The sequence below is a fragment of the Poromitra crassiceps genome (assembly GCF_964638095.1).
Source record: "Poromitra crassiceps genome assembly, contig: HAP1_SCAFFOLD_287, whole genome shotgun sequence".
Classification (NCBI taxonomy): domain Eukaryota; kingdom Metazoa; phylum Chordata; class Actinopteri; order Beryciformes; family Melamphaidae; genus Poromitra; species Poromitra crassiceps.
In genome coordinates this window covers 57,242-84,240 of record NW_028152113.1, presented here as the reverse complement: position 1 = coordinate 84,240, position 26,999 = coordinate 57,242, and the positions used below count along the sequence as shown (strand labels likewise).

General features: G+C 43.0%; 1 protein-coding gene across 1 annotated transcript in view; it reads left to right on the top strand.

Moving 5' to 3' along the window:
* Positions 1-26,999, top strand: part of LOC310770981 (PDZ domain-containing protein 2-like) — a gene marked incomplete at its 3' end in the record, with an annotated part of 120,648 nt that overhangs the window by 43,105 nt on the left and 50,544 nt on the right. Inside the window, 4 exon segments of the mRNA XM_083663675.1 lie at positions 11,186-11,331; positions 14,725-14,822; positions 14,825-14,853; positions 22,148-22,255. Of these exon segments, the coding sequence (XP_083519801.1) occupies positions 11,186-11,331; positions 14,725-14,822; positions 14,825-14,853; positions 22,148-22,255 (381 nt within the window).

The window sequence follows — 26,999 nt, the reverse complement described above, 5'->3', positions numbered from 1 at the left end:
AATATTGTCATTTTCCCAATATGGGCAAAAAGCTATATTGTAATATTGTGTGCATGTAAACGTAGTCAATGTTGCTGACATCACGCTCTGTCATGTGTCTGAGGCATTGACAGTACATAATATCTGGACCACCTTAGCTATATGATTTTGACACGGCAAAATGAAGCTCACTTCCCGATATTGTTTGATTTCGTTTGATTGGATGAATGGATTTTCCTGTTGCATTGTGGGAAATCTGTTCAAACCTGGAGCCGGGAAAACAGGAAAGGGCGTGAGCGTGGACGGGACTCGGGGGAGGGTTTCCTCCGCCACGGCATCCATCTTGTTCATGTTATTTTCCCTGCTAGCCGTTAGCTTGGCTAACAAATGTTGCTAACGTTAGTTGCTATTGCTAGCCTTGCTCCATTGCTCTCACATTGAATACAATAGCCCGAAGAAAAACCAGAGTATTATTTCCTCCAGACCTCGCGCGGCGTCACCAGCCTGCCGCTTGCATCTTCCACAAAATCGAGGTAATCTTATTTTCTAACGTAACGCTAATTACATAGCATGACATTAACGCTAGCTACGTTAGACTAGAGTAGCATAAGTTAACGTTATACAACGTTAAACAGTATTGCATGCTGCACAGATTCGGACGTAGACAGAAAACAAACGCAGTTCTGTTTACCTAGGTTACCTCTTTGAGATGAGGCAGACTCAAAGCATACTCATGATCTACCAGCTATAGCGTTATATATCTAGCTAACGTTAGATCAACTATCAATCAATGAGAGGGAACAAGGGGGTTAAACTCCTCTGGATAGTTTATCCACCTCTGCATTTACAGTATTTACCAATTGCACGTAGTGTTGGGTAAGCAAACGTTAACGTTATACAGTGATTAACAGTGTCTAGTATTGCATGCTGCACATATTCGGACGTAGACAGAAAACAAACGCAGTTCTGTTTACCTAGGTTACCTCTTTGAGATGAGGCAGACTCAAAGCATACTCATATGATCTACCAGCTATAGCGTTATATATCTAGCTAACGTTAGATCAACTATCAATCAATGAGGGGGGACAGGGTGGAATGGCCGTATCTCTTTGAAATACTATCTCGCTTTGGATTTGGGGAAAAGTTTTGTCGTTGGATTCGGATCCTATATGAGAACCCAACAGCAGAGGTTATGACTAATGGAATGATATCTGCCCCCTTCAGGCTATCTAGGTCGACTCGGCAGGGGTGCCCTCTCTCGCCATTGTTGTTCACGCTCGCAATTGAAACTCTTGCCATTGCGATTAGAACCCACCCTGTAATCAGGGGGATCACAATAGGTGGTATAGAACATCGCCTGGCTCTTTATGCTGATGACATAGTGCTGTTTTTGAAAAATCTGGCTCAGTCCCTGCCGTCTCTCCTAGAACTGATTAAAAGCTTTGGTGAATTTTCGGGATACAAGGTGAATAACTCTAAATCCAATATTCTCTTTTTAAAGGAATCTGAAAGACTCACACCACCGATTAATACAGGTTTCCATAACTCAGTACAAGGATTTACATATTTAGGAATAAAGATCACTCCCAGAATAGAAGACTTGATCCCATCAAATTATGATCCAATAATAGCTTCAGTAACAGAATCCATCAACAGATGGACATCACTCCCCTTGTCTCTAATTGGCCGTATTAACATTATTAAAATGAACGTTCTTCCTAAATTCCTGTACTTATTTCAATCCCTACCCCTAAATCCCCCTCCCATGTTTTTTGCTAAAATGAAAAAAATTATCACCAACTTTCTCTGGAACAACAGAAGACCTAGAGTACGCCTGACTTTACTTTACTTGCCATATGAAAGAGGTGGGTTTAAACTACCCAATTTATACTGGTATTTCTTAGCAGCCCAAATAAGAGCAGCAATGTTCTGGTTTTCAAATCAAACTTCTATACCCTGGGTGCAAATAGAAGGGAATACAACATCACCTCTGCCTCTGAATCTCTACCTGTATTCTGATACTCTTAAGAATCTAAAGAAAAAAACACAAAACCCCTTTGTAAGAAACACAGTGGAGATATGGTTTAAAGCAAAGAAATATTTTGACTCGGATGCAAAACTCTCACAATTCTCACCCTTATGGGGAAACAGAAGCTTTACACCGGGGACACATGATTTGGGGTTCAAATCATGGGCAAACAAAGGTATACGTAAAATTAAGGATTTGTATGATGATGAAGAGACACTTTTGACCTTTGCTGATCTTTGTAAAAAATTTGATTTACCGCCAAGACATTTCTTTAAATATTTGCAGATTAGAAGCTTTATATCAAAGACACAGAACAACTCAGTCGAACTGCCACCTCTTTCTGATTTGGAAAAGATGATGATAGATTACTCTAGAGGTCGTAGGCAGGTATCTCTGATATATAGCACATTTGTTGAGATGTCTCAGGAGTCCTCAGAAAGTAAAAGATTGGCTTGGAGTAATGATCTGAATATAGAGATAGACGATGATGAATGGAAAGACGTTTGTTATAATGCGCAGGTTCAGACGGTCAATACAAGGTTCAGATTATTACAGTACAAGTGGATTATGCGAACATATATTACTCCGGCTCTACTTAATCATTTTGATGCCAATATTCCAGACCAATGTGTAAAGTGTAATGTGGAGAAAGGTACACTATTTCATTGTATATGGGAATGCCCAAGAATCATGGAATTTTGGAATGAAGTACTTGATATATTGTCACAAATAGTATCTGAGAAGCTACCTATATGTCCACGACTGTGCATTCTAGGTCTGATCCCGAAGGAGCTAAATATTGATAAGAACATGAAGAAAATGATCATATGCTGTCTTCTCCAAGCTAAACACACAGTGGCAATATTTTGGAAAAATCCAGATAAACCAGAGATCAATCAATGGTTCAGGGAACTATCTAATTGTCTTGCTATGGAAAAACTGACTTTTGCTATCAAGGGAAAACCTAAAGTCTTTCAAGCAATTTGGGGACGTTTCTTGGAATTTTTGGAAAGTGACTCGGTGGGACCTGTATTAGCTAATTGAAAGTGTGGGACCGACTACATCTTTACTTGATACGTAAACTATGCAACAGGTATTTTTGTGTTTTTTGTTTTTTGTTTTGTTTATTTAGTTAGGGAATATCTGATGAGGTGAAATAAAAGAAAAAAAAAGGGAAAACGTGAAGTTGAGACAAATGTAACTAATATAATTTTGTGTGTGTATTATTCTTTAATTTACTTTAACTTGATGTATGTATGTTTATGTATAAGGGTTGGGATGGGGGGGATTAAGGGTGAAACTAATGAACATGCAAATGAATCAAAACTGTGATAACTGAATGTTTTATAAATGTATGTTTATGAAAAAGGAAAATAAAATTGTAAAAAAAAATCAATGAGGGGGAACAAGGGGGTTAAACTCCTCTGGATACTTTATCCACCTCTGCATTTACAGTATTTACCAATCGCACGTAGTGTTGGGTAAGCAAACATTAACGTTATACAGTGATTAACAGTGTCTAATTCGTTTCTTCCAGGGGTAGGCGCCGTCCAGTACCGATGGGACACACAACAGAGGATTAGAATATTGTTATATTTGCTTGTTTTAATGCTTTTGTCAATAAACATTGTCAACAAAGATAGCCTTGTTGTATATTATCATGTATCTGAATGTCGCAAATATGATCGCGCAGAACGATCCATTAGTTGTCTGGTCAGAGGCAGGTTGGATAAAATGATCAGATGTGATATAAAGATTGTTGATGTCGAGTGAACACGAACTACGAACCGAAGATTGGACCATGAGGACATGACGACGGAGAAACAAGCGATCAGCAGTCTGCTTCAATCAACGAATGCTTTATATTTATTGAAATGAAATATGGTGATATATGGTGGTCTGAAATTACTCTCTCTAGCTAGGCTAACTGGCTCATATTATGTCATATTATTGTAACGTCTGAATCAGCGTTTCATAACTTTATAATAGTCTAACGTTACTGTATAGCCTGGATGACAAATGCTACCCATCCTTCCATTGGTGTATGCTGCCTTTAGCTTGTGGTATTATGGTACAGTAATATTGTCTAGCTACTAGACAGACAAGTTTATCTGAAATCAGGGTGACAAGATCCCTGCTGCTAGCTCGTCTGCCTTTCTGTGTCACAGAGTATCTAGCATGTTTACAGTATCTTAACAGACTGCATTACATGCTACACCATGCAAATATATTTCGATATAATTCAAACAATGGTTCCAATCCTTAACCATACCATGGTGGGCTGGACTGTATGTATTGCTGTGAAAAAGTTAAATTTGATTGTTTCAAGTGTTACACGTTATATTTCTAACTGAGCTTTGCGGAATACCTCAACACAATTGTGTATCAGCTTTAAATGTCCAATATATACAGCATTAAACAAACGACCAGCAGCATTCAAATGTGCAAAAACGTTATATTTATTGAAATGTGGTGATCATGTCACAAGTCACATTACATAACGATATAGCGTTAGGTGTTCTTTTGATCAACAGACCTCGGGGGCTCTATACTGTTGCTACGTTGCTAGCTAGCTAGCCGCAGATCAGCTCTGAAGCCCCAACTTCAGAGCTGCCCGTCCACTAAAACCCGATTTCGATATAGCGTTTTAGGTGTTCTTTTGATCAACATACCTCATAACGGGGATCTATACTATTACGTGTGTCTACTAACATCATTAAAATATCATAAGGGTAACGCTGTTTCTGTTATTTTACTTTTAATCTCTGGCTACGTTGCTAGCTAGCTAGCTAGCCTGCCTTGGCAACTGGTTGGGCTGGCTGGTGTCAAAGAAAATCCCGCCCCCAAAGTTATAATTTTTATCGGCTCTTTTACTCGAAATGGGACCATAATTTAGAAAACGGAGCCCAGGAGAGCATGAAAAAGACTTGAAATTGTTTATTCAGACCATAAGCTCATTCGGAAAATGTTTATTTAAGACACAGAACGAGAGAGAAGTCGGCTCATTTTTACATTGGAGCCAATGTACGTGTCGTCACTTCCGGACCTGACGTGCGCCCCCCTGCGGACTTTTCGAATTAATGGAATTTCACGACTGGCTTCATACATTACCTAATTCTGTTGCCCACTGGTCTGAGGAGAGTGTGACATCACGCTCTTGCCGCCTGCTCTTTCAGAAATTGAAGATGGAGAGCAAGAGGCTTTTCAGATGCTAATGAATCCACATCAAAAGTGTTCAAATGAACAAGAGGCTGGTGAAGCTTTGGCCCAGTTTTCATGGGCCAGCATCATGTTCTATTTGCATACAAGGTCAAAGGTCATGGGAGTTGAGAGAGAGAAAAACCTAGAATGTAATACAGCAATAATTATATGGGGGAGAAAAACAAAAAGCAACAAAATGGAAGGATGTTGGCTGCCTGTCAACAAGTTGAAACATCGCTGATCATATGACTGAGGCGATACAAGAGGTCACATTTAGTGACTCAATTAAAGTGCAAGTACAAGTTCATTAGTACAATTTCATTAGTACAAGTTAAAAAAGGAATCAAAAGGATAAAAACACAGTGAAGGCCCATTGTGGTCCTCCATCATAGCCCTTTTCCCACATGCGCTTTGTACCGCAAAATGACCGGTACGTGGTCTAATGCCTGCATGTGAGAAAGGCGCCGTGCCGGTATAAGCGCGACCCCGTCGTCCCCGACATTTCACCAGTTTCGTGCCAGTCACAAGAGCGGTATGGTCTTAAGGGGACGCAAGTGGAAACGGTTCAGGTCATTTTCCGCGACAGCGGTCCTTCAATCATGGGCGAGGAGTAGCCTACACACGTTGCTTAATGTTCCAGCGGGCATAATCTAATCATTCGCGCACATTAAAGCAAACTGGCGAAATGATCTTGTGATAGCCTAATAAGAGCAGTATGTCAGCTTGCTGATTTCCGAAGGCATTTTCCGCTATCAGTGGGCTGTGACTTCGTGGACCAGGTTGCAATGCACACAGTAGACAGTCCAACACCAAATACACAGCTGATTGTTCGATATTCCCCTGGTGTTGCGTACCACCAAAGGACTATTGCCAGTCGCAAACGCGCTTCCAGTGGTTTTCGCCACCGGGTGATCTTGCGTGCGGGTCGGACCAGACTCAGCACGTAATACCGGGACATGCGAAAATGACGCTTCCATTCCACGTCGTCAAAATTGTTCAGAGCATCTTCCAAAAATAAATTCCCTCCTGGTCTCTCTCGCTTCCAGACGGCTCTAGTCTCACGCAGCAGCGCAGAGGTACATAATCATCAGTCATGATCTGTCCCCGGTTTAGTCTATCTTCATATTCTGCGCGACACTCTCATGGGCGAGGTGTACACACGTTGCTTAATGTTCCAGCGGGCATAATCTAATCATTAGCGCACATTAAAGCAAACTGGCGAAATGATCTTGTGATAATAAGAGCAGTAGCCTATGTCAGCTTCATGTGTGGGTGTGCTGTGCTGATTTTCCCCTCTCCTCTCTGCTCGCTCTCTGGCCACAGTCCGTCCTCCTCCTTCAGTCACAGTCCGACAGGGACTAAGCAACGTTGCCGACAGCCAAGGCAAGCCCGGACACATCAAATGAAGCCAGTCTGTAAAAAGTGCTTCAACGCTACGCAGGTGAACGGATAAACAAGCAAACTTATTTCACCATTCGGAGTTTTGCCGACACGTCACTCCCCACCCGCTCTGCAGTGCCGCCCCCCCTCCCCCTCCCCCTCCCCCTCCCCCTCCCCCTCCCCCTCCCCCCCCCATACAGGCAATTTCGCTGATAGATTCCCACATGCCAGAGGAGAGGTGTGAAGGGAAATGTCCGATATTGACTTACAGGTAATTTTCCGGTACGCATGTGGGAAAACGGCTCATGTGTAAGAGAGTGTGTGGTCCATTGTGGTCCTCCATGTGAGTGTAAGTGCAACAGCTACTTGACCTTACAGCTAGGGATGCACCGATCGATCGGCACGTGACCGGAAATGGCCGATTTTCACGTGATCGGCCTCGATCGGTGATCTGTTCCGGTCACTCTAAATAGCCGATTCTGTGAGCCGATTTTCACATGACGTGCGCGCACCCCAAAGCACCGAGACAGGCACCCAGCCACCACACCACACACGCCAGCATACCTTCCTCGTTGTGGATTTTTTTCACCGTCAGTGAAGTAGACAAAGCTTGCAGTTTGTCACACATGCAAGTCGAAAATAAGCCGTGGAGACAGAGATGCGGCCGTGTCCCGCTCGGCTGGAGTCCAGTCAGAGCGGCTCGCTTCACCTCACTGGCCCCCCTCTCTCTGCTCTCTCTCCCCGGGAAGCGGTGCTCCAGCAACCCGCCACCGCGCACAGCCGGCTTGGCGAGTGTGTCCAGTATACCATTCCCCGACCTGCTTTTCCATTCCACATCAGCGCTGCTGCCTCAGCCTGTCAAGTCATGTTGTAACGTGACGTGGATACAGGAGAGACTATTTGTTTCGTATTGCAAATAGAACGACATGAGAACGACGGACATAATAATAAAAATGCATCGGACTCACAAGTGTGCAACGTTTTCTGTGCGTGACGATATTTTTTCGGATGGCAGATAAAAATACGCATACCAAACTTCGGACTGTGTGTAAACTCCGCCTGATATTCAGACTGAAGATCGTTACTGTAACTCATAAACTCATTTCCCCTCTACTCAAGAGGACTGGTCTGGAGCCAGTCTATAAACTCCTTGTCCATGGATCATTTTGATGTTCTGTTGCACCTGTTTTCTTTTGGAAAAGTAAATGCATGATAGCTGTGGGATATAGGCTATTGGATTTAATTTAATTTTTGTATTCATTGTATTTGCACAAAAAAGCTCTGTCCAGTAGCCTAACCTGGAACACTTTTATTTTGAGATGTGTTTGAGTGAGAAGGTCCTAGGCTACTTCATGCAAATGATAAGAATTGTTTATTTGTTTATTTGGATCCCCATTAGATGTAAGAATTGTTCTATGAATCTTAATTTTTAAACAAAGTTACAAAAACGTTTGTGTAAGCTGTCAATTGTTGTTTTTAGAAAAAAAAATCGGAATCGGCAAAAATCGGTATCGGCAAGTCAGGCTATTCAAAAATCGGAAATCGGAATCGGCCAAGAAAATGGCAATCGGTGCATCCCTACTTACAGCCGGTGTTAAATCATGTTGTGTTACTTTCTATGATGAAGAGTCAGAGTGCAACAGCTACTTGACCTTACAGCCGGTGTTAAATCATGTTGTGTTACTTTCTATGATGAAGAGTCAGAGTGCAACAGTGCAACAGTGACTTGACCTGACAGCTGGTGTTAAATCATGTTGTGTTACTTTCTATGATGAAGAGTCAGAGTGCAACAGTGACTTGACCTGACAGCCGATGTTAAATCATGTTGTGTTACTTTCTATGATGAAGAGTCAGAGTGCAACAGTACAACAGTGACTTGACCTTACAGCCGGTGTTAAATCATGTTGTGTTACTTTCTATGATGAAGAGTCAGAGTGCAACAGTGCAACAGTGACTTGACCTTACAGCCGGTGTTAAATCATGTTGTGTTACTTTCTATGATGAAGAGTCAGAGTGCAACAGTGCAACAGTGACTTGACCTTACAGCCGGTGTTAAATCATGTTGTGTTACTTTCTATGATGAAGAGTCAGAGTGCAACAGTGCAACAGTGACTTGACCTGACAGCCGGTGTTAAATCATGTCGTGTTACTTTCTATGATGAAGAGTCAGAGTGCAACAGTGACTTGACCTGACAGCCGATGTTAAATCATGTTGTGTTGCTTTCTATGATGAAGAGTCAGAGTGCAACAGTGACTTGACCTTACAGCCGGTGTTAAATCATGTTGTGTTACTTTCTATGATGAAGAGTCAGAGTGCAACAGTGACTTGACCTGACAGCCGGTGTTAAATCATGTTGTGTTACTTTCTATGATGAAGAGTCAGAGTGCAACAGTGACTTGACCTTACAGCCGGTGTTAAATCATGTTGTGTTACTTTCTATGATGAAGAGTCAGAGTGCAACAGTGACTTGACCTTACAGCCGGTGTTAAATCATGTTGTGTTACTTTCTATGATGAAGAGTCAGAGTGCAACAGTGACTTGACCTGACAGCCGGTGTTAAATCATGTTGTGTTACTTTCTATGATGAAGAGTCAGAGTGCAACAGTGACTTGACCTTACAGCCGGTGTTAAATCATGTTGTGTTACTTTCTATGATGAAGAGTCAGAGTGCAACAGTGACTTGACCTGACAGCCGATGTTAAATCCTGCAAAGTCATGGAGTTCAGCAAGAATGAGGCCAATAGAGGGAGGCGACTGGGGTCGGTCTCCAGTCTCTTCTCATCTAAATGCATAATCTACATTTATTCTTCTTCTACAGACTGCATTTAATAATATATTATGATCGATTGTTTTTTCCCCTCAAAATTATTAATGCCATTAAATAGGAATAGGTATCTTGATTTAAAAAAAAATAAAAAATAAAAATGACGGCTAATTAATAGATTATAGCGATCTGATCGTCTATCGCCAATCTCTAATGGCCACCATTGGACGATATGAAAATAGGGACGATTGAGCAGCCCTAATCCATATACACAGAACCAAACATCCATACCCCCACATGCAAGTATATACAGAATATAGAGTGTATATTTAAGCAATATAGCATGAGAGCCAGTGTGTTGTGCCAAATATATCCCCCTGATCAGCTGTTATCCCACGAGGCCGCAGGCCGAGTGCGATAACTGCTGAGCAGGGGGATATATTCCACAACACACGCAGCTCGAGTGCTATATTGCTTTTATAAAACGGTTTCCAAGTATGATAATATAATAATAATAATAATACTATAAGTCCGACTCCGACTGGCATGTCATTCTGATAGAGTCAGTTGAAACACTACTGTAAGGCGGGACCGCAAGAACATGCGGGTGATTTGATTGGATCGTTCTGGAGACTGAAGTTGACATTGGCCAATCCTGGCGCTTGCTGAGTAGCTGACAGCTTTCTGGAAACCCCGACAGGCAGCTCGAGCGCAGCGTTGCATTCTCAGCGCTTGCTGAGAAGCTGAATGCTTGCTGCAAAGCCCGACACCAACTAACGTTACGGGGTTAAATGCGGGGTTAAATGCGGGGTTAAATGCAGGGTTAACAGCCTTTCTTTTGCAAAGAAGACATTAGCCCGCATCTATTCTTGTACAAAACATCATTTTCTGCGAAGTATTAGTAAAGTTATAAGCGAAGATCGATTCACAAGGATCTGACAGCTGTCTCCACCATTTTTTTTTCTACGTTGTCATTTGAGGTAAGCCTTATTATTACTCTCTTAGTAAGAGAGTTGCCATGGCAACCAATAACCCATGGCCATGGGTTATTGAACTCGGTTACTGGAATTATACAATGGCTGTGAACCAATCAGATTGCTTGATTTGAGAGAGCCGTTTTATAAAAAATAATAGCAAATAGTAGCATCATAGCAGCTACAACATTTATACAAGCTACATTTATACAATGCTAGTAAAAAATAGAAGCCCTCTTTTCCAACAAGACAAGCTGGCCTCCTTCACCTTCTTCCTAAATATTGGCAGCGTTGTGCTCATATTATACATTACATTATGTCATTTGGCGACAACGCTTTTATCCAAAGCGACTTACAATAACACATTTTTGTCAGCAATAGAGCAATCAACTATGCAACACAGTCTATGAGAACTACAACTTCTGAAGGAATAGTGGTAAAGTTTAGTTAAGTTTTTTTTTTTTTTTTTTAGAGAGAGAAAGAAGTTAATTTCAAGACCTATGTTGGTTGCAACACTTGGTTAGTCACTTTAATACATTTTTAAAATAAATGCTTTTTAATTTTGCACCAATCGTACAGTGTGCCTTGGATCATTTTTGAAGGGGACTTGCATTTTAAATTTTATGGAGATACTCCACTCGTGCAAAGGCAATAAAGGCAAAGGCTTTGACAAGAAAATGCGATATTGATGATTTGTAAAGTTTGCGACCCAGTTCACATATCACATTTGAACTCTAACCTCCATTTTTCTTAGGGATCTATGTGTGTAGTATTGTGACCTTTTTGTATTGCCACACTGCTTGAGAAGATATTGTTTCAGCTTTGTTTTTGTTTGTTTTGTTTCTGTTCTTTTCTAGCCCAGAGAGGCAAGCCGTATCTGGAAGATGCACATGGTCAAAGGCCAGGAGGGCCTGGGCATCCAGATCACCGGGGGCCGGGGCTCCAAGCGCTCCCCCCACGGCATCATCATAGCCCATGTTGAGGAGGGGGGCACCACCCAGAGGTACAAGTAGTCACAATAAAGGCAAACAAACTCGAACCCATAGTATAGTGAGTCCCTTTATTTTTACTTCCTGGAAAACACAGAGGCTGTATATGAAATGCAAGGAACCTGTATATCACCTAGCTTCCTAATTAGGTACCTCCTTAATTAGGTACCTGGTTTGAATGTAGGTGACAGAGAAAGAATTGATTTCAGACGTCCTCAAGGTAGCGTTGCATGCCGGGGGCAGCCAGGTGGACTTTTCCCCTGCATCCTACAATAAAATTGCCGAGGTGGACGGGCAGGCGGTGTCACGTTTTGTGTCACGAAAGTGAGATGGGGCAGAAGCCCCGATGTCACTTTCATGATGTCGGCCGGGCCGGGGGGCCCGACCCCACGCGGCCTGGGCCCAGGCTGTTACGTGGTTTTACGTCTGGCTCTTACGTGGTTTTAGGTCTGTCTCTCACGAGAACCTTAGGAATCAAAGTTTATCAGGGTTCAGGAGCAGGGCTACACCTCAGCCACGCCTCCTATGGCTTTACCTATATATACTGACCTGTTCAGCACCTCAGCTCGCAAGCAGCACGTCTCTCGTTCATGTGTTTTACATTTCATGTTGTGCTCCCAGACAGACCAAGCTCAAGCAAACTTATCTTTAGTCGATCACTCACCAATCTCACCATGGATACTGATCTACAGCTCTTCATCTCGGAGAGCGACTTGTTCAATCAAACACCACCAGGATCTGCAGCATCGGGGTTTCTCTCGTCAGCTGACCAGCTCCATGTGCCCGGGTCAATGTGCCAGCCATTCCCGTGCGGTCCATTACATTACATTACATGCTGTCATTTAGCAGACACTTTTGTCCAAAGGGACTTACAATATCACATTTTATAAACGGTACAGAAAACAACTATGCAACACAATCAATGACAGCTAAGACATTTTGATAGACTAGAGTAGCACCATGTAGGTAGGAAGTAGTTTGAGACGGAATAAGTAACATGTAGCATTAATAAGTTTGAGAAGGAATATATATAGCCAAGACCAAGGCCTATCTTCCCCGGAGCGACCTGGAGAGGGTGATCCATGCCTTCATTACAACTCGGCTGGACTACTGCAACTACTTGCTCCGTCGTTTGCAGCTGGTCCAAAATGCGGCTGCCCGTCTCCTAACCGGCAGCAAGAAGCGAGAGCACATCACGCCAATCCTGGCCTCACTCCACTGTGTGGCTCCCCGTCCGCTTCCGCATTGATTTTAAATTACTGTTGAATGTTTTTAAAGCACTACATGGGTTGGCACCACCATACCTCACTGAGCTCCTGCACCACCATACCCAATCTAGAGCCTTAAAGTCAGCTGACCAGCTGCTCCTGGTGGTGCCTAGGACCAGGCTTAAGACCAGAGGGGGTAGAGCCTTTGCCATAGCAGCCCCTAGGCTCTGGAACAGCCTCCCCCTCCGTATTAGATCTGCCCAGAGCCTCGAGGCGTTTAAATCCCTGCTCAAAACGCACCTTTTCTTCCTGGCCTTCGACCTGAGTTGAGCCTGCCTCTTGGCAACCTACCTCGTCACTTTGTTTTTATGACTTGTATCTGCTGCATTGTACTGCACCTTGCTCTGTAGCAGTGTATTCTGTACTTGTCGTTTTCTTCCATATTTTAGTGTTTTATCTGTGAAGCACTTTGGTCGGCTTTGTCGTTGTAAATGTGCTCTATAAATAAAGTTGACTTGACTTGACTTGACTGATATATATATATATATATATATATATATATAATATATTTTTTATAATTAAAATATGTTAGTTCAAGAAGGGCCCAGGTGTAGCCTGGAAAGGTGAGTTTTTAGTCTCCGCCGAAAGATTGGCAGCGATTTGGCCGTTCTGGCCAGAGTCGCGATCGGAATGAGGGACTTTTGAGCCGACGTAGCGGGGGAGGGGCGAGGCGATCTGGACAGGTGGAGGAGCGGAGGGAGCGATGTGATGTTTGGATCTTGACCATAGATTGCAGATACGGAGGGGCTGTCATGTGGACTGCCCTGTAGGCCAGTACCACTGTCTTGAATTTGATGCGAGCCAAGATGGGAAGCCAGTGAAGGTCAACGAAGAGGGGAGTGACATGAGAGAATTTAGGTTGGTTGAACGCCAGATGGGCTGCAGCGTTCTGAATGAGCTGAAGCGGTCAGATGGCCGAGGCAGGTAGCCCAGCCAGAAGAACATTGCAGTAGTCCAGGCGGGAGATGACGTGCCTGGACCAGGAGTTGTGTCGCTTCCCTCGTGAGAAACGGACAGATTCTACGGATGTTGTACAGGGAGAACCTACAGGAGCGAGCAGTAGCTGCGATGCAGGCAGAGTTGGACAGCTGGTTGTCAAGGATAACTCCAAGGTTCTTAGCTGTTTGAGAGGGAAACACCGTAGTGTTGTCAATGGAGATGGAAATGTCAGTGAGAGGACAGTCTTTCCCAGGGAGGAAGAGTAGCTCTGTCTTACCAAGATTCAGCTTGAGATGGTGGGCAGACATCCAGGCACAAATGTCTTTGAGGCATGCAGCGATACGTGCCTCTATGTGCCGGTGCCTAAGCAGTTCATCGTCTATTGCCCATCCAGCAGTCCCGTGAGGGGACACACACATCCAAGAGAGATGGCGAGTGGGAGAGATCCCACTCGCCATCTCTCCAGTCGAGCAGAAGACAGAAATACTCTCAGGCGAAGCCAAAACACAAACACTGCAAAGTAGAGAACACTGCAGAGCTCCAAGTAGAGTATTTATTACAGCACCGTGGTAACATTTCGGGCAGCACCCTGCCCTTCCTCAGACAAAACACAAACACTCCCACGTTTCCGGGTTTCCCCAAGCAACGCAGTCACGCAGGACACACGTTACCCCAATGACGTCGCCCGAAGTTGCAGGGTCAGGTCGTATCTTCCCTTGATTCCTCCATTTCTTATTCATCTATAATCTTTTGTGTATGTTGTTTTATTGCCGTAACACATGCAGTCTGTTTACCACGTTCAACGCTTCCCTAGCTGCCGGCTGCCGCACTTCCTGCACGTCAAGTTACCGAGTCCAAGCAACACCATTTCCCATTCTCACTTTCAAAATAAAACACGTTTGACTTTCCCTCGAACAAGCAAAACACCAAAGTAAGGATAAATAATGTATTCAATAGGGCGACTGGATCCACATCTCCCAACTTGCACAGCTAAGTTTAGAAGATTTTCGTCCACGCTGCTCCCGTCCACACTGCTCCCAGTCATCAAACATTCATTCTGTGCATTGCCATCCAGTGCACCAATGCAAGATGCAACGTCATCACATGTGCATGTTTGTGTTTGTGTGTCTGTGTGTGTGTGTGTGTGTGCGTGCGTGCGAGTGCATGTATGTGTGTGTGTGTGCGTGTGTGTGTGTGTAGGGATGGTCGTCTTGGCCCAGGTGACGAGCTGCTGATGGTTAATGGTCAGTCTCTGGTGGGTCTGTCTCACCACGATGCTGTGGACATCCTCCGCTCTACTACCTTGTGCAGCTGGTGGTCGCCACAAGGGTGAGCACACGCGCACACACACACACACACACACACACACACACACACACACACACACACACACATTTATACAATTTATTTTATTTTGAAGGTCTATGTTTTTTTTTTTTTTTATGGTCTGTGTGTGTTTTGGGCTTTTATTTTGAAGGGATGTGAGCTTTTATTTTGAAGGTCTGTGTGTTTGGTGCTTTTATTTTGAAGGTCTGTGCATGTTTTGGGCTTTTATTTTGAAGATATATGGGCTTTTATTTGGAAGGTTTTGGGCTAGTGTGTGCGTGTGTTTGTGTTGTGTCTTTGTTGATGTTGTTGTGGTGTGTGTGTGTTGTTGTTTTGTGTGTGTTTTTGTGTTGTGTGGTGTCGGTCACCCCGGGCCGCGTGTGTGTGTGTGTGTTGTTGTTGCGTTGTGTGTGTGTATGTATTGTATTGTGTGTTATCGGTCAGGCTGGGCCGATGTCACAAACGTGTAGTGTGTGTGTGTGCTTGTGTGTGTGTGTAGGGCTGCCACATTATTGACTTTTTCCATACCGCACAAATTAGCGGAGCCAATCAAACGGTAACCGAAAAAAAAGAAAAAGAAAAGAAAAAAGTTATAAAGTAGGGTAATTGTAATTGTTAGGGTAAAAGTTATAAGCCATAACGTTTTTATCTAAATAAAAGTCTCTTAAGTCACTATCTATCTGATATTCAGAGATGGGAAGTAACGAAGTACAAATACTTCGTTACTGTACTTAAGTAGATTTTTCGAGTATCTGTACTTTACTTGAGTATTTAATTTTCTGACGACTTTTACTCGTTACATTTTAACACAAGTATCTGTACTTTTACTTGTGTACATTTTCAAAACAGGTTCGTTACTTTTGTTTAAATGCCTGAGAATGTCATTTAAAAACGAGTAGAAACGGGAGAACTGAGCAGAAGTAATAGACGAGTTTCCCTGCGCTGCTGATAAAAGCTCATTCCAGCTCCGCCAATAGTATGACCTGGCACTCCTCCGGGGCGTGGACAAAGAAGCACAAAGATGAGAAACATGGATTTTCTCTGAGGGGAGACACACGCAGACATTAGGAGCCGTGCAGACAGCCAGCACTTATTAGCGCTCCTCTTTTTGCAATTCATTCTCTATAAGTACGCGCTTAGCGCGCATCTCTTTCAAGAAGCATTTCATCGCGTTTAAAAGCTGGTGGTGTTTTTTTTTTAGCGCAGCGCTCTGGGCGCTGAAAGGAGAGGAAAGTTTAACAGGAAAAGTGCCCTGCTCCTCTTCACTCCTCCCACCTCGTGTCTTCTCCCAGGAGAGGAGGATTTTCATCTTGCTGCTTCCAGAGTTGCCAATAATCTGGCTTTTCCAAGCGTTCTTTTTTAAATAACCGCTCCCTGTGTGCATGGCCCCTTATGGTGTTGTTCTAACACATACATTCAGTTTGTGCACTGTCAACATTCAGCTAATATGGAATATGGTGGTGTTCTAACACCAGAGACAGTTCTGTCTTAATAATAAACCTTGAATTTGTGAATGTGATCAACCTGTGGACATTCAGTTCCTTATCCATTAGGTATCAGTATCGTATCAGTCTCGAGTATTGTGATACTGCACTTTGTAAGGGACACCTTGTATCCAGCAGTTAAACTTGTCTAACTATTTGCACATTCATATATCATGGAAATATTAATGAGGGAGGACTAGATATGATTTTAATGGGGTTTTTTGTGTGTGGAAAAACCATAGCACACTATTTAAAGTAGAGTTTTAAGATGTGTAAAACATTTGTAGGGGATCTTTTATCCTCAAATTATATTCTATGATGTGAGGTTCAGTAATTCAGAAAGATACAGTAAAAATACTTTTACTTTTACTCGTTGGGTACATTTCAGAGCCTGTATTTTTTTACTTTTACTTGAGTAAAATAATTGAATCAGTACTTCTACTTTTACCAGAGTAGTTTTTTACACAAGTAACTGTACTTCTACTCAAGTACAGAATGTCAGTACTTTTCCCATCTCTGCTGATATTGAGTTAGGGCTCAACATTAACGGTTGCCCGGTTGACCCGGGCAACCAGAAAAAAAATAGGGCAACCATTTCTTGGCCTTTGGTTGCCCCAGGGGCAACCATGTTTTAACATGCAAAAAAATATGTATAGCAGCAAACAGCAAAATATACACCAAATAAATATGTTTTAATACTTGTTGTGAGTGACATATATGTGACATTTTATTGCTGTTACAATCGGAACGATGTTACTAATTACCAGTCGGAACCTACGTGATGTATGCTGCACGTGCGGTGTGTTTAACGAGTACTGACTCGGACAGGTGGGGCTGCTTGCACACAATCACAGCGGCTGCAAGACGCAAGAAGAACCGCGTCCGCCCGCAGCCCCGCACAGAAACAAAGGACGAGGAAATTGTCATCGAGGTGAAATACCCGTGCGTCTTTGAACGGGAGGGAAAAATAATGCTATACTGCAAAGCATGTAGCCTACAACAAGCGCTTAGGTCTCATTTGCTTCCCGCATCGGTGAGGACCGTGAGTGTCCGCATGGAAAAGTGAGTCAAATCAGCAGACGCGCCCCTCCACAAGGCTCCTGTGCAGACGGTTTTCGCCTGGCCGTGCACACCCCGAATTGTGTAACTACGTGGACGCGGCTGGGCGGACAAAGTGGAGTTTTCAAGACTCCCGCTCACTTCCGTGAGCAGAAACCCACACAGTGTATAAAAGCTCCACACGTTTCCTCGTCAAGATTCAGTGTCTCTCATTTCTGTGCGACAGTCCAAACTTCAAGCATAATTCCAGCATAACGCTATACTGCAAAGCATGTAGCCTACAACAAGCCTACAACATACACCTCGACCAGGACATCCTTCAAAAACGTTTTACCACCGCGTATATGTGCTGAGGAATGATTTGCATCCCTGGCCTGTCAGCCTGTCATACGGGCTGAGAGAGGGATTGCAGGGCCGCTTCTGGGCCCTTTGGGGCCCTATGCAACATCAGAGTGGGGGCCCCAAACCACTGTCATCATAGTATCCCTGAATGAACATGAGGAGGCATAGGGTACTTCATTATCAATAACGCTTTTAATTAATAAATGAAGCACAATATGACAATAACTGTTAAAAAATACTGTATATGAAAATGAAAGTTCACAAATATTAGTTAAACTAATCCTTTCAGTGCAAATGCATTATAAAAACAAAAAATAAGATTTGTTTAGAAAACGAAATGACACAAATTTATTATTATCATTATTATTATCATTATTACTACTACTACACCCGGTGCGCACACTGAATAGGCCTATTATACTATATACTATAGACTGTTATACTTTTCTGTCACATCGTCATTATTAAACCGGCTTATGACAGCATAGTATCTTAATTACTCAAAATATAAGGCGACTAAAATTGGGCAACCATATTCTTATTCGGGCAACCAAAAGCTCTTGCCAGGTTGCCCCTCCGGCAACCACTTTTAAAAGTTAACGTCGAGCCCTGTAGGTGATTGAGCCTATGGCCCATGATCCCAACTGCAATTACCACTCATCGCCATAGGTGTCACCCAACAGAACAAAACTGAAATCTTATGGATTATCTATACTATAATGACAATAGCGTCTGTCTGTCTCTCTCTCTCTCTCTCTCTCTGTCTGTCTGTCCTTCGCGTATCTCCAGAACCGTTGGTCGGATCGAAACTCGGGTGAGCTGATGGCGACCCGACGGAGTGCAGTGCCCTGTTTTCGTGCGATTCGGAAGCGAAACACGTTCGATATTTGAATATTTGTCTTCAGTTCTGCTCCTTTAAGCCCTAAGCCCCAACTTTAAGTAGGGTCGTTGACACTAACTGAGAAAGTCAACACAGGGTCGTCAATCTCAACGACCCTGTCAACGACCCTGTGTTTACTTTGATGTGACTAAATTAGGGGAGGCAGCATCCCTCCTCAGGTTCCAATTAAAAAATGTCTTGCAAAGCGGGCAGCATGAAATGAGCAGAGAATGTATTTGTAAGCTGAATAAGCAGCATTAATATTAATGTGTCATCAAGCCTGTCATGACTAAAATCAAGGGGAAATAATCAGTAGAGCTCAGTGATCTTAGTTAAGTGAGATTTCTAAGAGATTTTTACGTGGCTATAATGGTAGGCTATAACGAGTCACGCATTCAGAAATAATATCCTCTAGGGCCACGCCACTTCCGGGAACCCCCATCCTGTGTAAGTAGGGTTCCCAGAGTAAAACCTGGCCATTTCCACCACTGCTTATGGATGAGCATCATCTGCTGCATGCCATCGAGAACCGTTGGTCGGATCGACTTCAAACTTTGGGAGTGTGCCCTATTGTGCAGTGCAGTGCCCTGTTTTCATGCAATTGGACACAGCGCCACCTACTGGCAACATAAAAAATGCTGTTTATCGCAAGAACCGTTCGTCCGATCGACTTCAACTTTGGGGAGTGCGCTGATGGGAACTCGACACAGTGCAGTGCAGAATTTGTGCAATTAGGCACAGCGCCACCTATTGGCCACACAAAAAGTGGTTTATCTCGAGAACCATTCGTCCGATCGACTTCAAACTCGAGGAGTGCACTTAGGGGGACTTAACGGAATGCAGGGAGCTGAAGTCCATGCAATTTGGCATAGCGCCACCTACTGGCAACACAAAAAGCAGTTTATCTCGAGAAACATTTGTTTGATTGTGACTTCAAACTTTGGGAGTGTGCTGCTCAGACCCCGATGGAGTGTCGTGCAATTTCATGCAATTTGGACTTATTCCAGAACTCTCATAACGATCATATGTCTGTCCTTCGCGTATCTTGAGAACCGTTTGTCGGATCCACTTCAAACTTGCGGTTAGGGGGACCTGACAGAGTGCAGTGTGTGTGCGGGGCGGGAAGTACCCACAGGGTGGTGCACATCATACATTCTTCCTTGTCCACTGGTACAGTTCCCTCATCACTAAAGACTGCTATAATCAGACCAACCCTGAAAAAACCTGGGTTAGACCCAAGTGACCTAAATAATTACCGACCTATTTCCAATTTACCTTTCATCTCAAAAATCCTCGAGAAAGTAGTCGCATCCCAACTCCAGACTCACCTTGATGACAATAAACTTTTTGAACAATTCCAATCCGGTTTTCGTCCCAATCATAGCACAGAAACAGCCTTAGTTAAGATTTCCAACGACCTCCTCCGCGCAGCTGATTCCGGACTGCTCTCCATTCTCATTCTCCTGGATCTTACCGCAGCTTTCGACACCATATCCCATCAATTACTCATGGACCGCCTGGCTAGTGTTGGAGTTGGAGGCATCGTCCACCAATGGTTTGCCTCCTACCTTGCCAACAGAACACATTTCGTCCAGATTCAAAAATCCCGGTCAAAAAGCTCCACAGTTCAACATGGTGTTCCCCAGGGATCAGTAATGGGTCCAATTATTTTTATCACATATCTCCTCCCCCTTGGTAATATTTTCCGGCAACATGGCATCCATTTCCACTGCTATGCTGATGATATGCAGCTTTATGTGTCTACCAAGCCCACTAACACCCTTCCCCCCAACACTCTTACTGCCTGCCTTCAAGACGTACAGAAATGGATGACCAACAACTATCTACAATTGAACAATAACAAAACAGAACTACTTCTCATTGGCTCAAAATCAACACTCACCAAAACAAACATCTGCTCATTCCCCATTGCTGGGACCACCATAGCTGCCTCCACACAGGTCAAGAGCCTTGGTGTTATCCTGGACAGTACACTTTCTTTCTCCAAACACATAAATAACACTTCCCGGTCCGCCTACTTCCATCTACGAAACATCTCCAGATTACGCCCCACCTTATCACAACAGTCAACTGAAGTACTTGTCAATGCCCTGGTCACATCCCGTATTGACTATTGTAACGCCATTCTAACAGGCATCCCTGCCAAACTCACCCACCGTTTTCAACTCATCCAGAACTCTGCAGCACAGATCATTACCCGCTCAAAATCCACTGATCATATAACACCCCTGCTCATTCAATTACACTGGCTCCCTATCCCCCAACGAATCAAATTTAAAGTCCTACTGCTAACATTTAAAGCTCTCCATAATCTATCCCCCACTTACCTCACAGACCTCCTTCAGCCCTACACTCCCGCCCGTTCCCTCCGGTCTTCATCAGCAGCTCTATTAGAAATACCCCCCGTCAAGCTCAGCACAATGGGTGCCAGGTCCTTCTCACATGCCGCACCTACACTCTGGAATTCCCTTCCCCCCCATATTCACACACTGGACTCCATCACAGAATTTAAGACTGCTATAAAGACCCATCTATTTAAACTTTCTTACTCCCTCTAATTCCATTTATTTAACTCTGTCATAACCTCTGTCCGCCAAACTGTTATTATTATGTTTATTGTACTATATTTTAACTGTGTACTTATTGTGTTTTTGTTGTACGGTGACCTTGAGTGTCAGGAAAGGCGCCTTCAAATAAAAATGTATTATTATGGGGGAACGGGCACTGCACTAGTATCTTTAAATAAAGGTTTTGGATGCATTTATTCATCTAGTATATTCTTTATATAAGTATATAGTCTATCTTTATGCCAGTGTTGTTGTCATTAATAATAATATGAGTATACATATTGGTCGGGTTTCCAGCCACTCATTCTGCAAGTGGGCATTCATGATTGAAAAACAGACAACAAAGAAAGTCTGGAAGGGGACCGACTCTACAACCAAATACTTACACCTACAGCTGTGCAGCAATCTCTGACACTGGGGATAACTGTAGCTAAAAAACTAATTTTGAAGGAATGGAAGTCCTCCTCTTCACCTTCTTTTCAGGTGTGGCTGATGATGAGGACAATGATCTCTGTTTAGAAAGTTCTCAACTATCTGGGACCTGTTTGAACCTCTGCTGGCCTGTACTGTTCTGTACTGTACTGTACTTTACTGTACTGTACTGTACTGTACTGTACTGTACTGTACTGTACTGTACTGTTTGAACCTACTGCTGGCCTGTACTGGATGATGGTTTTATCCTTTATTTTTAGATGGATGGAAATGCTGTGTTGCATTGCCTCCCCTCGGGGGATCTGAAAAATTGAAGAGACATCTTAATGGCCTTGTTGGAATATGCAGGCGTCTTTCTGAGAGGAAGTTAAAAATATATCAGGCAGCATCTGTGTGGATTCCCTTCCTCTTGCTCAGTCACACACACACACACACACACACACACACACACACACACACACACACACACAGCTCTTGTGTATTTGACTGGTGCTCTCTCCCGATTCTGTTAGGAGGAGTCAGAGGTAGACTTCCAGCGCTTCCCGTCCAGCAGCCTGCCGGACCTGCTCAGCACCTGCAGTACCTCTGCCCTGCCACCAGGCCTGCCCCCAAACAGCCTGGTAAGGACATAATCTCCTTAGCCTGGGAGCCTGGCTTGAATGGATCTGTATTAGGGATGCAGTGATGAACCCATTTCACTATTAACCACGGTTTAAAACCTCATGGTTTTGTAGCTACACCAAGTGTTTCTGCTCTCTGTTTAAAACAAGGACATGGTACCGTGGAAGTTAAAGGGACATCATGGTACTGTGGAAGTTAAAGGGACATTATGGTACTGTGGAAGTTAAAGGGACATCATGGTACTGTGGAAGTTAACTCATTCATGGCCAGTTTAGGACTGCCAATATTTAGCACAGGCCAAAGATTTTCATAATTGTTGGTCATCTTTCAAGACCCACAGTAAATTATCTATTAGCACCAAAGTGATTTGCAATACCTCAGAATGAAGATGTACACCTCTGGGTTCACCAGGGAAAAAAAAGTGAGCTTTTAGCATGTTCTGTACTCTACTTATAGCCATTTATATACACCCTGTTTTCACCAAAAAGGTCTCTCTGAGAAAGAAATTGCAGAAAATGGCATTTTTGTAAATCACACAATCTCAGGCAGAACTCACTCTCAATTCTTTTATTTTGAACTGTATTGACATCAGACATGTAAATATTATTTGTTATGACACAAATGACAAATATATATATATATATATATATATATATATATACATGAAGTGCTTTTTTTACATTCAACAATACAGTTTACTCAGTGTGAGTGAGTGTGATCATAGAATAGAATGCAGAGATCAGTCTAGTCTCTCTCTCACACACACACACACACACACACACACACACACACACACTCCTTACCGCGAGATCATCCGGGTCCTGTCGCATTGGAATCCAGTCTTCCTCGCCCTCGACAGGAAAGTGGCCGTGCTGCTTTGCTCTGTGTGAAAGCCATTTCTGTGGCGAGGCTGCTGTTCTCCTCCTCACACAGTTGTGACTCCGTCTCGTCTCTTTCGGGCTGGGACACAGTAACGGGGTCCAGGGACCAGGATCGATCATGTTGGTCACGGGTTTGACTACCGCGAACGATCGATGTCCACTGCCCTGCAGCAAGCCGATCAGCTCGTGCAGCGCGCCGAGGGGTGTGTTTCAATGGCGTTTCTCCTCTGTGCACAAGGAAGCGCGTTTCTCTGTTTTCTGTTTTTGCTCCTGCTCATTTCAAAACAACAGCTGCGGTATGTGTTTGATCGCGTGTTGTCGGCTTTTTCTTTGAGGCTAGGGACCTGATAACATGTCACAGGCTGGGGAAGTCTTTGAACTATGCGCTGTACTAATAAAAACAAAAACACGTCAAACACGTCTTTGGCGTGGATGGCTATTCCTGATAACACGTCAAAGACGTCTTTGGCGGTGAATGAGTTAAAGGGACATCATGGTACTGTGGAAGTTAAATGATATTATGGCACTGTGGAAGTTAAAGGGACATCATGGTACTGTGGAAGTTAAAGAGACATTATGGTACTGTGGAAGTTAAAGGGACATCATGGTACTGTGGAAGTTAAATGGCATTATGGCACTGTGGAAGTTAAAGGGACATCATGGTACTGTGGAAGTTAAAGAGACATTATGGTACTGTGGAAGTTAAAGGGACATTATGGTACTGTGGAAGTTAAAGGGACATCATGGTACTGTGGAAGTTAAAGGGACATTATGGTACTGTGGAAGTTAAAGGGACATTATGGCACTGTGGAAGTTAAAGGACATCATGGTACTGTGGAAGTTAAATGACATTATGGTACTGTAGAAGTTAAAGGGACATTATGGTACTGTGGAATTTAAAGGGACATTATGGTACTGTGGAAGTTAAATGACATTATGGTACTGTAGAAGTTAAAGGGACATTATGGTACTGTAGAAGTTAAAGGGACATTATGATACTGTGGACGTTAAAGGTACATTATGGTACTATGGAAGTTAAAGGACATTATGGTACTGTGGAAGTTAAAGGTACATTATGGTACTGTGGAAGTTAAAGGGACAGTATGGTACTGTGGAAGTTAAAGGGACATTATGGTACTGTAGAAGTTAAAGGGACATCATGGTACTGTGGAAGTTAAAGGTACATTATGGTACTATGGAAGTTAAAGGACATTATGGTACTGTGGAAGTTAAAGGTACATTATGGTACTGTGGAAGTTAAAGGGACATTATGGTACTGTGGAAGTTAAAGGGACATTATGGCACTGTGGAAGTTAAAGGACATCATGGTACTGTGGGAGTTAAATTACATTATGGTACTGTAGAAGTTAAAGGGACATTATGGTACTGTTGAAGTTAAAGGGACATTATGGTACTGTAGAAGTTAAAGGGACATTATGGTATTGTAGAAGTTGAAGGGATATTATGGTACTGTGGAAGTTAAAGGGACATTATGGTACTGTGGAAGTTAAAGGACAGTATGGAATTGTAGAAGTTGAAGGGACATTATGGTACTGCGGAAGTTAAAGGGACATTAGGTACTGTGGAAGTTAAAAGTACATTATGGTATTGTGGAAGTTAAAGGGACATCATGGTACTGTGGAAGTTAAATGATATTATGGCACTGTGGAAGTTAAAGGGACATCATGGTACTGTGGAAGTTAAAGAGACATTATGGTACTGTGGAAGTTAAAGGGACATCATGGTACTGTGGAAGTTAAATGGCATTATGGCACTGTGGAAGTTAAAGGGACATCATGGTACTGTGGAAGTTAAAGAGACATTATGGTACTGTGGAAGTTAAAGGGACATTATGGTACTGTGGAAGTTAAAGGGACATCATGGTACTGTGGAAGTTAAAGGGACATTATGGTACTGTGGAAGTTAAAGGGACATTATGGCACTGTGGAAGTTAAAGGACATCATGGTACTGTGGAAGTTAAATGACATTATGGTACTGTAGAAGTTAAAGGGACATTATGGTACTGTGGAATTTAAAGGGACATTATGGTACTGTGGAAGTTAAATGACATTATGGTACTGTAGAAGTTAAAGGGACATTATGGTACTGTAGAAGTTAAAGGGACATTATGATACTGTGGACGTTAAAGGTACATTATGGTACTATGGAAGTTAAAGGACATTATGGTACTGTGGAAGTTAAAGGTACATTATGGTACTGTGGAAGTTAAAGGGACAGTATGGTACTGTGGAAGTTAAAGGGACATTATGGTACTGTAGAAGTTAAAGGGACATCATGGTACTGTGGAAGTTAAAGGTACATTATGGTACTATGGAAGTTAAAGGACATTATGGTACTGTGGAAGTTAAAGGTACATTATGGTACTGTGGAAGTTAAAGGGACATTATGGTACTGTGGAAGTTAAAGGGACATTATGGCACTGTGGAAGTTAAAGGACATCATGGTACTGTGGAAGTTAAATTACATTATGGTACTGTAGAAGTTAAAGGGACATTATGGTACTGTTGAAGTTAAAGGGACATTATGGTACTGTAGAAGTTAAAGGGACATTATGGTATTGTAGAAGTTGAAGGGATATTATGGTACTGTGGAAGTTAAAGGGACATTATGGTACTGTGGAAGTTAAAGGACAGTATGGAATTGTAGAAGTTGAAGGGACATTATGGTACTGCGGAAGTTAAAGGGACATTAGGTACTGTGGAAGTTAAAAGTACATTATGGTATTGTGGAAGTTAAAGGGACATTATGGACTGTGGAAGACCTAGAGGTGACTACACTTTTTAGCACAACATGGATTTGCCCAGGTCAACTGCTGACCTACAGGTGCATACGAGCAAAATCACGCATAGAGGGTGTACCGCTTAAAAAGTATGAGAATGAAAAAAATATGTCAACATATCTGTTTACATTTCTTGTGATGATGGGGTTGTTCCCCCCCCCCTTTTTTTCAAATTAATGTTCTGTAAACTCTACTCATGTGTACTCATACCTTGGTGGGTACAGCCACTTTTCTACCTGAAAAGTGCCCCACTTTTTTTTGGCTCCCTTTTCGACCAGGAATCCAACGACACCATGCGCGAGCCAATCCGAGCACCGGGAAAAAATCTCATTTTCCAACCCTAACCCTAACCCTAGCTCAGTTTTCGGCAAATGGCTCGGCAACGAAATTCCTAACATCTCCGTATAGGCGTGTTTATGCCCAAAAGCATTGTGGAGGTGTGGTCATGCCCATAAAACCACAGCGTCACGTCAGCAGCTTCCTCCTCACTGAGAGAGACTAGAGTGAGAGAGAGAAAGAGGGAGAGAGAAAAGATAGCCTAGATGGGGAGAGGGAGAGAGAGAGAGATGTGAGGCTGTCATGCATAGAAATCAAATAACGTGCTCATGCCCACTTGTGAATCAGCTGTGTAGTATTGCCATTTCACACGCTGAAAAAGGGCTACTGCCCAAACGTCTGTATGGACGTATGCTTATCCCTTTTCAGGCTCTCTTCTCCTGCATCTCCGCTGCGGGGCTATACTGCATGCTTAATTACGCAGTGTACTGAGAGCCGCGATGAGTGATGCTGCTCTATTTGAAGTTGAATTTCGTTCCACCAGCACACATTTTATTAATCAGCTATTTTCTATTTGTTTCTATTTTATTAATTAATTAATTAATTAATATATACATCGAATCCCACCAATTTAGTCCGTCATTTTCCCCTTGGCGCACATAAAGACACATGCTTCCGTCTGCTTGATGGCGAGAGGGACTTCAGCTGTAGGCTACTCGTGACACAACCAGACATCGAATTTTCAACAGTTAACTTTTGTAGCTAGGCCTATAGGTTCCTGGCTA